General features: G+C 34.4%; 1 protein-coding gene, 1 non-coding gene and 1 pseudogene across 4 annotated transcripts in view; 2 read left to right on the forward strand and 1 right to left on the reverse strand.

Annotated features, from left to right (window-relative positions):
- SLC44A1 (solute carrier family 44 member 1) overlaps positions 1-12837 on the forward strand; it is a 161308-nt gene that overhangs the window by 94880 nt on the left and 53591 nt on the right. For all 3 annotated transcript variants that reach the window (XM_039870611.1, XM_039870609.1, XM_039870610.1), the window contains exons 6-12: positions 2085-2254; positions 4399-4488; positions 6847-6986; positions 8329-8515; positions 9464-9629; positions 10401-10557; positions 11160-11243. In XM_039870611.1, the coding sequence (XP_039726545.1) occupies positions 2085-2254; positions 4399-4488; positions 6847-6986; positions 8329-8515; positions 9464-9629; positions 10401-10557; positions 11160-11243 (994 nt within the window). The remainder of the gene's footprint in view (positions 1-2084; positions 2255-4398; positions 4489-6846; positions 6987-8328; positions 8516-9463; positions 9630-10400; positions 10558-11159; positions 11244-12837) is intronic.
- LOC120608793 (5S ribosomal RNA) lies at positions 3250-3368 on the forward strand. Its single transcript, XR_005654523.1, has one exon. It is a non-coding gene; the product is annotated as a 5S ribosomal RNA (ribosomal RNA).
- On the reverse strand, positions 8097-8215 carry LOC120608810 (uncharacterized; annotated as a pseudogene).

Genomic DNA, 12837 nt, shown 5'->3' on the forward strand with positions numbered 1-12837 from the left:
TAGTTGAAAGAGTAGGAGTAGTCCACTCTCTTTTCAGATTAATAATAATAAAGTGAGTGAAAATGTACATAATCATAGACTATAGAGGACTTCAGTTTGAAGGCTGTAGAACCAGAATTTAGTTAAAAATATGGTTAGAAGTTCTTAGACAGGGACATTTAACGTGATAGAGACAGTATCTAGACAACATCAGGAGAAAAACCAATTGTAGGTCCCAACAAAGTTATCAGTTTAAAAATTTCTTTTCCAAATCAGCCTCTATTGACTTAGGAATTTACAGTTAATCCTATTTGATTTTTTTCTGTAGTATTTGTAACTGAATCCGTTTCACTTGAAAGTATTTTGTAATTTAACATCTTTTTATATCATTAGCGAAACAACTTTCAGTCAAAAAACAATGACTTACATACCTGTAATTTAAGCATTACTCAGAATGCTCTGGCTTTCTGCAGTTTCCGACAAACTATCAAATCTTTGGCATTAACTTTCACTGAAACCATTTCACTAACACCATTTTGGGGGTGTACGCGGATACACCCACAGGTCACAAGAGGCAACTTCTTAAAAATAAACACTCTTGTCATATTGTCACATCATTATTTTCAGATACATTTTACTGAAGCATAACTAAGGTAATGCTAGATCTTTAAAATTATATTATTTTATTGTTCCATGAAGTTTAACGGCATTGAAGATGTTGCTTATTCTTACTCCCAGTGGTACTCGTTTACCAACATTTAAGAAAAATCAATACATTATTTATATTCTTATGGTTTTTTGAGGAATGAAACAAAGTGTTTTGCTTGGGGTCACAGAAAGTTGCTTTGCTGAGATTGGAAACCTTGGAACTTGGTGCTCAACCGTATAATCTTAGCCATTCAGAATAAGAAAATACTTACATTATTCCAGTCAAAAATGCTATGTTAGAGCCATGACTGACAGTCCCACAAACAAATCTGAATATGTGGGATTTATGTTAGTAGCGGCTAAATTTTAACTTAATGAACACATAAGTGTGTATTTGTGCATTGACACACATATGGGTTCTCTTAGAATCCAAACAGATCACAACTGAAGGCATGTTCATAGGGCTTTGTTTAGAAGCTCTTATTGATTAGAAGTATACCATCCTCTCAAAAGCTAAAGTAGATCCATATTAATAACTAACTTGATTTATGTCACAGTTCGCACATAGCTATGGTTTTTCACAAGTAAAAGCTGCAGTCCACATAAGCCTGATGTAACTGATTAGGTCTTTTATGGACACAAATAATCTCATAATAACAACATATAAAAAGAAAGTAAATAACCCAGAATCCCATGACCCTACCAAATCAGAAATTTTTCATTTGTTTATATTTTTTGTTTCCATTCTTATGTGTTATATATTTTTATGCAGAGATGCAATCATCACATTAGATATAAATTTTTTTCTCTTGTACTGTTACATCATAAGTATTTCCATACATTGGTATTCATGGTTATTGTTTTAAATAGCTGCATATTATGCTGTCTGTTGATGTCTTGGCATGACTTAATTTATATGAGAGTTATTAAGCTTGTGCCCAAACACCTTTTTTAATCTAAGTTTTTATATGCTGTTCTGACAGACGAAACATTCTATTGATGGTGGCACATTTCAAGCAAAAGCACGTGTTTGTTTAAGTAGCTTATAGCAAAAATTCATTTTCAGTTCAATGAAGTACATGTTTGTAAGTTTTGTCATCTGCCCCTTGATTGATAGATGTGTAGGCTGAGAAGTTTAAGTGCTTGGTTTTGCTTTCAGTAGTTCTGTATGTGTGTATGTGTGTGTCCATGTGTGTGTGTTTCTTTTCAGAAGGGGAGGGTAATGTCTTCTGTCGGAATATGCACTCCACCCTCTTTGATAAGGTTTGTGGTAAGATTTGCATCACTACCCATGACAGTCATCTTCATAGCATTAAGCTCACAGCTCTTAGCTTCCATATGATGTGTGGAGGGTGGAGCGTATTGCAGTCATATTCACCTTTCATTTGTGTGTTTGATGTGGCATTTATATTACGTAGGAGTAATTTTTTTTCTGATTTTTTTTCTTGTGTCACCAGTGCACCTATTCCATTCTTCCATCGCTGTGCTCCTGTGAACATTTCCTGCTATGCCAAGTTTGCAGAGGCCCTGATCACCTTTGTCAGTGACAATAGTGTCTTACACAGGCTGATTAGTGGAGTAATGACCAGCAAAGAAATTATATTGGGACTTTGCTTGTTATCACTAGGTAATTGTTTTTCTCATTATTAGCTATTGCATAGTACTGCAGAAGAAGACTGTTTTGTCTTTTAACCAAAATATGAATACAACTGGGGATACTTGTAAAATGTTGAACTTCCCATAGCCAAAATAATTGTTTCAGATTATATATAGTTATAAATATGTATATATATCTGAAACTCATTTCTTTTTCTCTCATTGGAGAAAACTGGTGTTTTCCCAAACTTTGATTACTAAGTCTGTAATAACCTTTAACATTAAAGCAGGAGCCTTCTTTTAATTAATCAATGCCCCTTTGTTTTTAGTTTTGAATCTAATCTTTGGCTTATTTGCTTATAAGAAGAGGCCACATATTTTCGTATATGTTTTTATCAAAAAACAAAGATTTCTGATAGATTACTTTTGAAATATGTAATTTTTATTGCAACAGTTTATAATATCACTGTATTGCTGGAAAAATTAGGAAATCTCCACTTGTTCGCCATTGAGTTTTCTGGTCAATAAGTAGATAAAATATAATCAAATAAAACTGTTATTTTCAAGACGTAAACTCCCTGTGTTAGCCAATAACTATACGTAGTCTATACATATAGTTGGGAGAAGTAAACTGTGGTAGGAACCAAATAACCATTTCATTATAGTAGTAAAATGGGCATTTATGCTTGTTAACAACAATTATAGTAATTGAGAAGACTAGCTGTATTTCCATCTCGTCATTAGAAACCATTTTCATTTTCCTCAGGTAGTTCTTGACTCAATTGAAATAAAGCTGTCCATATGAAAAGCTCTTTCTGTGGTATTTGAAATGCTCCTATATGTATTTGGTTCCTGGACATTTATTACAAAAGTTGAGTACTTTAATAACATCACCAAGTCAGAGATCCCAACCATTTATTCGGCTTTGCAAATGACCCAGAAAAACTTGACTGTTAGCCTATCTTTATATAAAAATTATTTGGCTTCTGAAATAGTTGAATACTTTACCAAGAAAAAAAAAAACTAGTCTACGGCCATGCTACCCTGAATAAGCCCGATCCCGTCTGATCTCGGAAGCTAAGCAGGGTCAGGCCTGGTTAGTATTTGGATGGGAGACCACCTGGGAAGACCAGGTGCTGTAGGCATAAAAAAATAAAGGATTGTAAGCTGACAAGAGCCTTGCAATCTGTGAGGTCAACCAAGGGTTGCTTCGCCTAAAAAAAAAAGAAGAAGAAGAAAAGTAAATCTTAAAAATAGTGATGATAATGTTGTTAATGCATTGGAAACCCATTTTTTAAATTAGAGTGGTTCTCTTGTGAGTCTTAGTATCTTTGTCTATTTGTTTGTGAAGTGGGCCTTTGAATAATTAAAGATGAACAGAATATGATTTCCAGACACAGGTTTATTCTTAAAAGGGTTAAATTCTCCCACTTTCTTTTTTGAGATTTTTCACTTGAGATTTTAGCGTGTTGGAATTTAGCTTGGGATGGGAAGAAGAACTGGCTAAATGACTCAAACTAAGTTTTGCTCATTTTTGAAGAGCTTTGCAATCAGGACCCAAGTTGAGCAATGAGGTCGGAGGAATTTTGTTCTCAGTAGGCTTTAGGGTATTATTCCATAGGGTCAGACCATCTCTTGGAATTTTAGAGGAGAAACAACTAGAAAAAGATAAAATACTGTCTAGCTTGTTGCCCAGCCATCAGAGAAGGTGGTCCTGAAATGCATAGATTACTCAAAGAAGTGTAACACCTGATTTAACTGATCTCTCTGCCTACATGTGATAATTTTTCTGGTCACCAACATGACATGTCATTCTCTGCACTTTGTGTGTTGGCATGTGTGTTTGCATGTGAGTTCTGATGCCTTCCTGTGGTGAATCCACTACAGTTCTGTCTTGTTTTTGAGTCACCATGTGCATTTGCATGTATTCTTTTTTGTTGTTTATAAACCCACGGTTAGGTGCCTTTGGTTTCAGGTGATGTTATTCACGCGGTACAAATACCAAAGTTAAAGTGCAAAAGCAACCAGTTTCTTACCCAAAATGGGGTCATAAACTTGTCATGTTAATAGCAACAAATTATTTCTTTAGGAGAAAACAATTGAAATAGTTTTTCTTTATATTTTCCAATGTTTTCCAATAATATTCTACATGTTCTCTATTTATCTTCCCTGCAGTTCTATCCATGATTTTGATGGTGATAATCAGGTATATATCAAGAGTACTTGTGTGGATCGTAACAGTTCTGGTCATTCTGGGTTCACTTGGTAAGCTGCTTAGTTCTTTGTTTTTCAGCATTAAAATTGAGAATTAAAAATTGCTTTTGATGTTCCCTCAACTTGGAACTACTTTGATTATTTTGAATAATTGTCCACTTATAAATTAAATTGTAAAGAGACTGGTAAATGGATTATATTGAAGTGAGTTCACTTACAAGATCACAGAATCACATAAAATGGCAAGGTCATTAGCATTTGGAATAAAAGCAAATGGAGATGTTTTTTAAAAGGAGCTAACATAATTTTGTTAGTATTTGTTTTGGGGTAAGAGCCCAAGAGAAAAGACAGCAATTGAGGCTCTGTACTGCTTCTGGCTCTTTAATTTTCACTTGATTCTTCAGTGTTCCCCACCCAGCAAGTGAAGGGACCCTTTCTTTTTATCTTTCTCTTTTTAAAGGCCTGAATCAGCCATTCTAAAGTATTGAAGTTCTTTTTGGTTGAAAAGTATTTCTGGCAGGTTATGTGTGTGTATGTGTGTGTGCACCATGTGTTTAAAATTTTATTACTCATTTTTTTATTGACATTCTATTTTCTGTTTTTGTTTTACTATTTGTAATGAAACTTTCATGGCTTTCTGTGTTTATTATCTTAAAAATAATAATTTTCCTTTCCCAGTTATAAATGTGATACCTACTCATGGTATCTAACTACTTCCATGGTAAAAAATAGAAATATAGAAAAGAAAATAAACATCGTATTTTCACATGCTATTTCTTGTCTTTAAAGAAGAGTGTTTACTTCACCTTTAAATTTTTTATAATTATATTTACCCCCGTCTCTCAGTTCACCGCTGTTAGCATTTGAAACCCAGACCTTTTCGTGCGTGTGTGTGTGTGCATGTCTATGTATAATATATATATATATATAGTTAAAAAAAATTTTAACCCAATGTAAACTTTTTTTGGTAGAGGAATTTGTTCCCATTACATTTATAATACTAACTAGTATGCTTGGTCTTACCGATGTCATCTGTTTTATGTTTTCCTTAAATTTATACTTTCTAATTTTGTTTTCCCTATCTTCGCAATATGAACTATATTTTCTTTGGTTATTTTCACCCTTGCTTTGAATGATGTACATTTTATTTTTACTTCTGCAGTTGGTAACTTATACATTTTTAGAAAATGTTCTTTAATCTAGAATTCTGTGTTTATTAAAGGATGAAATAAAATCGTATATGTAGAGTTATCCGCTACCTCTTTAAATTTAGCATAAGTCTTTCTTCCTTCTCCCCTCACTCCCTTCTGCCCACTCCCACTTTTTCACCCTTGTTATATATCTGAGATTTTGTATTCAGGTTATTATTAAAGTTAAAATATTATTTTATTTTTTAAAAGAAATTTGCTTCCTTTTGCCTTGCAAACTTTCATAATTACAGTTAAGTTTTCCTATCTTGGTTTTAGTGAGAACTACAGGTCCTGTTTTCATAAACCTTCATTCTTGAGTTCTTGGTTTAAGTTCATCTTTGTTTTGTCCAGAATCTGCATTCAGGTTACTTATTCATGAAGATCTTAAGAGTTACATGTATTCTCAACCCTTGATTATCTAAGTTTGTCTTTTCCTTCACATGTGATTATTGAATTTGTTCCATATAAAATTCTTGAGGTACAATATATTCCCTTGTGTCTGTATTCCCTTGTGTCAGAAAAGAACTTGGAGACCAGTACAAATTTTGTTCCTTTGCCCATAACCTGTCTCACTTGCCTAGATGTTTATATAATTTTTATCTTATCCTTGGAATCTCTGAACCAGTAATGAAGATAAAAACTCCCATCCCTGGCACCCATTGCTTTTCAAAGATTTCCTGTCTTTGTTCCTACCTTTGATGGGAACTACTCTTTTGATCTTCGTTTATTCATCGTACAAATATTTCATCAGCTGTATAACTGTGTTGGTGCTCAGGGCTGGGGTGACTGTGATGAGTTTAGCAGAGATGATCTTTGCCTTCCGCAGCTTTATTGCTGACTCTTATGACCCTGCTTGCTTCCTACAGGCTCCCCAGCTTAAACAGGCACTGGTGCTCTCTGTGTGACCAATTCCTCTCAGGGGTATCTGTCTTTGCTGGCTCTCTCTCAGCTTCAAAGTCAATCATAAATACAGTTGAAAGGAGTTTATTTGACACACTGGAAAATTTATAAGTGTCTAATGTGGAAGATAATAGTGAATAATTGGAGCTACCCTGATGCTGGCAAAAAAGATATAGCTATGTAACCTCCCAGTCAAATGGATTGCTGCTGCATTAGTCCTACAGTGATGCAGAGAAAGGGTCCAGAAAATTGAGGATTTATGTTACGTGGTTTTTTTTAATGCTAAAACTATTGCAAAAACAATTTTATTTGTCTTCAGGTGGCACAGGTGTACTGTGGTGGCTGTATGCAAAGCAAAGAAAGTCTCCCAAAGAAACAGTTATTCCTGAACAGCTTCAGATAGCTGAAGACAATCTTCGGGCCCTCCTCATCTATGCTATTTCAGCTACAGTATTCACAGTGAGTATAGGTTTAAGTGTATCTTTGAGGTTTATGTTTTTATTTACGAAAGATCATTAATGAAACCGAAACTCCCCTCTAGCTATTGCATGAGTAACTTTGATCTCCATTAGATAAAATCCGTTCCACAGAGTATGGCACACTAAAAAGTCTTCAAAAGACTTCCCTAATTGACGAGGGCTATTTGATGTGACGTTTTTGTTCTGCACTGCCTGATTTTTGAGAGGATTTTCACTTAGAATATTTACATTATCATTTACTAGTAAGAATATACTTCTTCTTGGCATGAGATAATGTAATTACCTTTTCAAAAACAGTTCTCTTTATTATAGAAAAGTATATTAAGGAAGAAGTCACCCCAGATTTCATTTACTTATTTACTAATTAGTTTCCCATTTTTTCCTGTTAAACTTTTGTTTTAACAATATTATTTCAAAAATATACGTGAGCTTCCCTGCCTAACCATTATACAATAAAATTACTAATTAACACGTGGTTAAATAATCTATACTCATATCTTTTGTTCCTCTTTGAAAAAAAGAAAAAATACCTCAGTTCAACTCTAGGTGTAATCCCAAGCTTTTTATCGAACATTAGAAACAAAAAAATAATAAGAAAGCCATCATAAAACCATAGACGACAAAAGATATTTGTTATTATTTTACAAATATTTATTAATCATCTTTTAAGCATGATTTTCTGTACTAGGTATCAGGGTGGGAGGGTAGGGGAGCTGGTGAACAAAGGGTGAATCTTGCGTGGACCCTCTTCTTAAGGAGCTCTTGGCTCAGTAAGGGAGAGGAGGTATAGTCGTGGCATGCTTCCTCTCTCCTGGTCTTTGGAGTGACAAGCATGCATCTATTCAAATAAATTAAGTGTCTGATCCTGACTAACAAATGCGTTTTGAATCATAATGAGTGAAGAAAGGAAAAGTAAAAGAATTCTGGAATTTATTAACAAATTGAGAAATCTTTTTATTTAGCTTTAAAAGACATTTTCAATATACGATTGAAAGGAAGTGCTGCAAGAGAGATACAGACAGATAAAGTATTATTGGGATTCAGAGAATGAAACTTCCACATTTTATTTTATTTATTTTTTATTTTTTTACACCTACAGCATCTGGTCTTCCTAGGCAGTCTCCCATCCAAGTCCTAACCAGGCCCGACCCTGCTTAGCTTCCGAGACCAGATGGGATTGGGCTTGTTCAGGGTGGCATGGCTGTAGATGAAACTTGCACATTTTAGAATGAAGGATTCTGTTAAAAATTTCCGCCGTTCAGTTTCTATTTTCACGGCTTACAGCGGTAACTGGCACCTTTCCCTCCATTCTCTCCACGCAGGTAATCTTGTTCCTGATAATGTTGGTTATGCGTAAACGTGTTGCCCTCACTATCGCCTTGTTCCATGTGGCTGGCAAGGTCTTCATTCACCTGCCACTGCTAGTCTTCCAACCCTTTTGGACTTTCTTTGCTCTTGTTCTGTTTTGGGCGTACTGGATCATGACACTTCTTTTTCTTGGCACTGCTGGTAAGAAGACATGTTGCTCTTTCTTTTAGTGATGAATTTGATTTGCACTGGCATATTTAACATCAAAGAAATTTAATTCTTCTGATATTTGTTGACTAAGGTTTAATAGCCATCAGAACTAGCAGTGGTTATGGCTTTTTAATTACCCATTTTCTATTCATGATTTTTAGATTATACTAGCAGAGTGAGTATAAACCAGGCAAGGCCTGAAATTGTATCCTGTTTTGAGATGGTTGTGGATTTGAAGTAAGCTCCTATACTGATTCACATTTGGATCTATTCCAAGATGAACTAATGAATGCAGCACCACTTTGGAGTTGCCTCAAACCTCAGTTATAGCTAAAGATCAACTTGCTTCCTTCGGATTTTATAGTTTGGAAATGACTCAACCCCAACTAGCGCTCCTAGTGATGGTACAGTTCATAGACTATAAGATTTGCTTGTACCCATTCTTAATATCAAAGATTATACTGAAATGGAATTAATTGTGAGGAGTGGTGTAAGGTTAGTAAAGTGTATCTAACTTCTCTGGCCATTCATCACATATCCACCAATTGAATATATAATGTGAATTTCTGTACTTTGCTAATAATTTAGGTCTATAATTATTGGATAAGTAATAGATCAGAAAAAATATTGAAGTATTTGAAAATTTGTACCCAAGCTAAATAAGGGATAATGTGGTAAGAAATGTATTAAAATAGAACACATTTTAAAAGCCACGCACGATGGCTTTGGGGAAAACAAAATGCTTAATTGATAATGTTTGGCTTCACAACTTTTCAAATAATAATTATTTTTGACCCTTAATGAAATAACGCTGTGATCACAAAGTTTGTGTTTGGGCGGTAGGGACCTCTTATTGGAAATTAATCTCTTGAATTTAATAGCCATATTGGTTGGTTTATACTTTATGTGCTTCTTTTTCCCTCCCTCACTTTTTCCTAGGCAGTGCTGTTCAGAACGAGCAAGGCTTCGTGGAGTTCAGAGTTTCTGGGCCTCTGCAGTACATGTGGTGGTACCATGTGGTGGGCCTGATTTGGATCAGTGAATTCATCCTAGCGTGTCAGCAGATGACTGTGGCTGGAGCTGTGGTGACATACTATTTTACTAGGTGAGAATTTATACTTGTCAGAAAACTTAAGGTCATCTAAGTGATCGTGCCTGAAGGGAATGGAACTGTGAGGCTTGTGAGAGTTTCATTTCTTTAAAAAGTAATTGGAAGTGAATATGCCAAAATGTTATAGTTTATCAATCTGGAAGGTAAGAAAATGAGAGGTGGTTATTTTATTTTTCACACATTTCTAAAACTTTCTCAAAAATTAATCAGAATGACAGGCCATGATATAACATAAATTATATTTAGTAGAAGAACAAATCTTGTAGTAGTGCCTTATGTACTTTTGCTTTATATAAAAGTCTATCAAAGGACAACAAGACTTTTTAATTTATTTGGATGAGAACAATTGTGTGACTCCCTTTCCTAACTTCAGTCAGAGCTGAATATAAGCAATAGACCTCATAGATCTCTATTATAATGAGGTACCAGGTCTAGACTGAATATCTTTTAAAGTTCCATTTTCTAATTGTACAGTTAACTTTATAAGTATTTACTAATGAGAGCTTTCAAAGCACAATTGTATTTAACTTAAAATATTGGAGCATAAGAACCCCATGAAACTACCATAGAGAAATGAAACGTTAATTTTATGTGGTACATTTGTAGCATTTATATTAGTTGTACTATATTACTTTGCCATTTGTTATAAAGCTTTGAAAAAGAAAAATGAACTAATTTTTACTGCATTGGACTCTAAACCATTCCTGTGTTTCCATCCTGATCTAGCCTTCGTTTTAATTGTCTTTTTGGTCAATTTAAAAATAGGGATAAAAGGAATTTGCCATTTACACCTATTTTGGCATCAGTGAGTCGTCTTATTCGTTATCACCTTGGTACTGTGGCAAAAGGATCTTTCATCATCACATTAGTCAAAATTCCACGAATGATCCTTATGTACCTTCACAGTCAGCTGAAAGGAAAGGTAAGGGGGAAATACTTCTTTGGACTTTTCGGGGGCACATCCAGACCTCGATTCTGTATGTGATGTTTTAAGTCCAAACTGTGAATGTTTTCTTTAAGGTCTTGACAAAGTAGAACCTAATCCTTCCCCATTCTTGTACTCCATATGTTCTGGCAAAATCCATCTCATCACTGGTTTCTGAAAGTGTCCTGTGCTTCTCTTCCTCTGTATCAACTCACACACTTTCCTTTTTAGAACCTCTTCCCTATCCTTGACTGTGCAAATAACATACATTTTAACGTAGCTTAGCACAAATGCCACCTCTTCCTGGGCACCTCCCTTGATTCCTCCCACCTCCCAAGTGATGTTGTCTCTCTCTGTTCTCCACTTTCATAGCACTAGTGTCTATATTATATTATCTTACAGTAGATACTAAATAAATATTGAACTAATTAAAAATAATTCAGCCATTACAGTTTGAGAGAAAAAGAATAGGTGTGGAGGCTTTGAAACATACGTTGTGATTTTTTAAATTTTTGTTTATTTTTCGAACATTTGGAATATCCTTTATGATGGTTTGATTCTTCAGTTTTTTAATTATTTCAACTTTTTCTCCTTTTCAGGAAAATGCCTGTGCTCGATGTGTGCTGAAATCTTGCATTTGTTGCCTTTGGTGTCTTGAAAAGTGCCTAAATTATTTAAATCAGGTAAAATATTTTAAAAATAAATCTAACATTCATTTTTAAAGATAGGTTTGTTATTTCTCCTTCCAAGATAAAATGATCAAGCATAATTGAAAGTTTTTTTTTCCTTGTGGTGCTATGCATTGTATCTTGATCAAGTATATCTATTTCAATCATACTCTTATTTTTCAAAGTAACGTACATTCTTACAAAGGCTCATTATTAATTAATTATAATACATGGATAAAATATCATTAGGATTGATCGCTCAGGAAGGACATTTATCCCTTAATTCACATTCTTTCATCTTTTATTTTCCCTAAGAATCTGTCTACTCTAGCCATAGTTCTTTAATTCTTTTTTAAAAAAAATAACTCTGAGCGAGCCAGAGCAAATAGGTCTTTAGGCCATACAATGTCGGTTGTCTGTGGGCCACCAGTTTGTTGCCACTGCTTTAAAGAATATAGAGGCTAATAGTAAAGAAGAGTGTTGATATGGGGATAGAATAGGCCAGAGTCATTTTGCAGCACTGTATGAAATTCCACAATTCCAAATCATGCTCCTGTGCCATACAGCATGGGAAATACAGCTGTCTTCAAAAAAGAGCTTTAGATTTTTAAAATGAGCCATTTAGTATTTATAGCATAGGTGTTAGAGTTTTGCAAATAAACAGTGAACTGTGAACTGCTTTTTGTTTTTGTAGGCGCTTATCTTAGTGTTACATGAAGGTGATTATATATCTAATCTAACAGGTGGAATTCACTTTAGTTAGAGAGATTGTTACAGCGAGAATCTGTTTCTCTCAGACATTGGATTACTCAGGCTTTGGTTTACTTTGGCACTCTTTGGAGATAGTATATTTAACCTGGAAGGTATCTGCTCTCTGGCTGATAAGCTCTTAAAATTATGAAACTTTTCTCTACATAGTATGAGTAGGAGTTGTAGAGAATATTTTTTGAGCACCTACTATCTGATACTATACTAATTAAGCACTTTATATACTTTATCACTTTCTCTCCACAACTCTGTAAGAAAGGCTCATTTCCTCTGTTTTATAGATGAGAAAACAGTCTGGCATCTTATGGCAGATCACATAACCTAGAGGTGGAGGAAGTTTTCAAATCTCACTTTGCCTAGCTCTTGCCAGGATATCACACTGCCTCTTGTATAAATACATATGTGCTTTTATGCAATATAAAGAAAACTAAAGTATAGTTTATTATAGAGAATATGCAGACATCTCAAATTTTTATGTATCGTGCTGTAGACTAAGACAAGCAACAGTTTTAAAGACAATCTGTTTAAATTAAGATTTGCAACGTAGGTGTAATTCTGATGACCCTTAAAAAGTCTAAAAACATAGAACCAAAATGAATGAAATCTGTGGTATAAATTTGACTTTCTGACCACTCCCTCCCTTACTCAAAATGAGAAAGGGATCATTTTAATTGCCTTTTCCCTTATTTAATTTATAATGATCCACACGTAGAGTTGCACATATCCTAGTCTCCTTTTCCTACCATGACTGTCCACCTTGCCCTTATTAAGTGACTTATTATGTAAGATTTTAAACTTTAAGAGAATTTCTAGATCCTTAAGTGAGGAAAGGATAGAAGGT

The sequence above is a fragment of the Pteropus medius genome, unplaced genomic scaffold (genome assembly GCF_902729225.1).
Source record: "Pteropus medius unplaced genomic scaffold, Ma_sr-lr_union100, whole genome shotgun sequence".
NCBI classification, from domain to species: Eukaryota; Metazoa; Chordata; class Mammalia; order Chiroptera; family Pteropodidae; genus Pteropus; species Pteropus medius.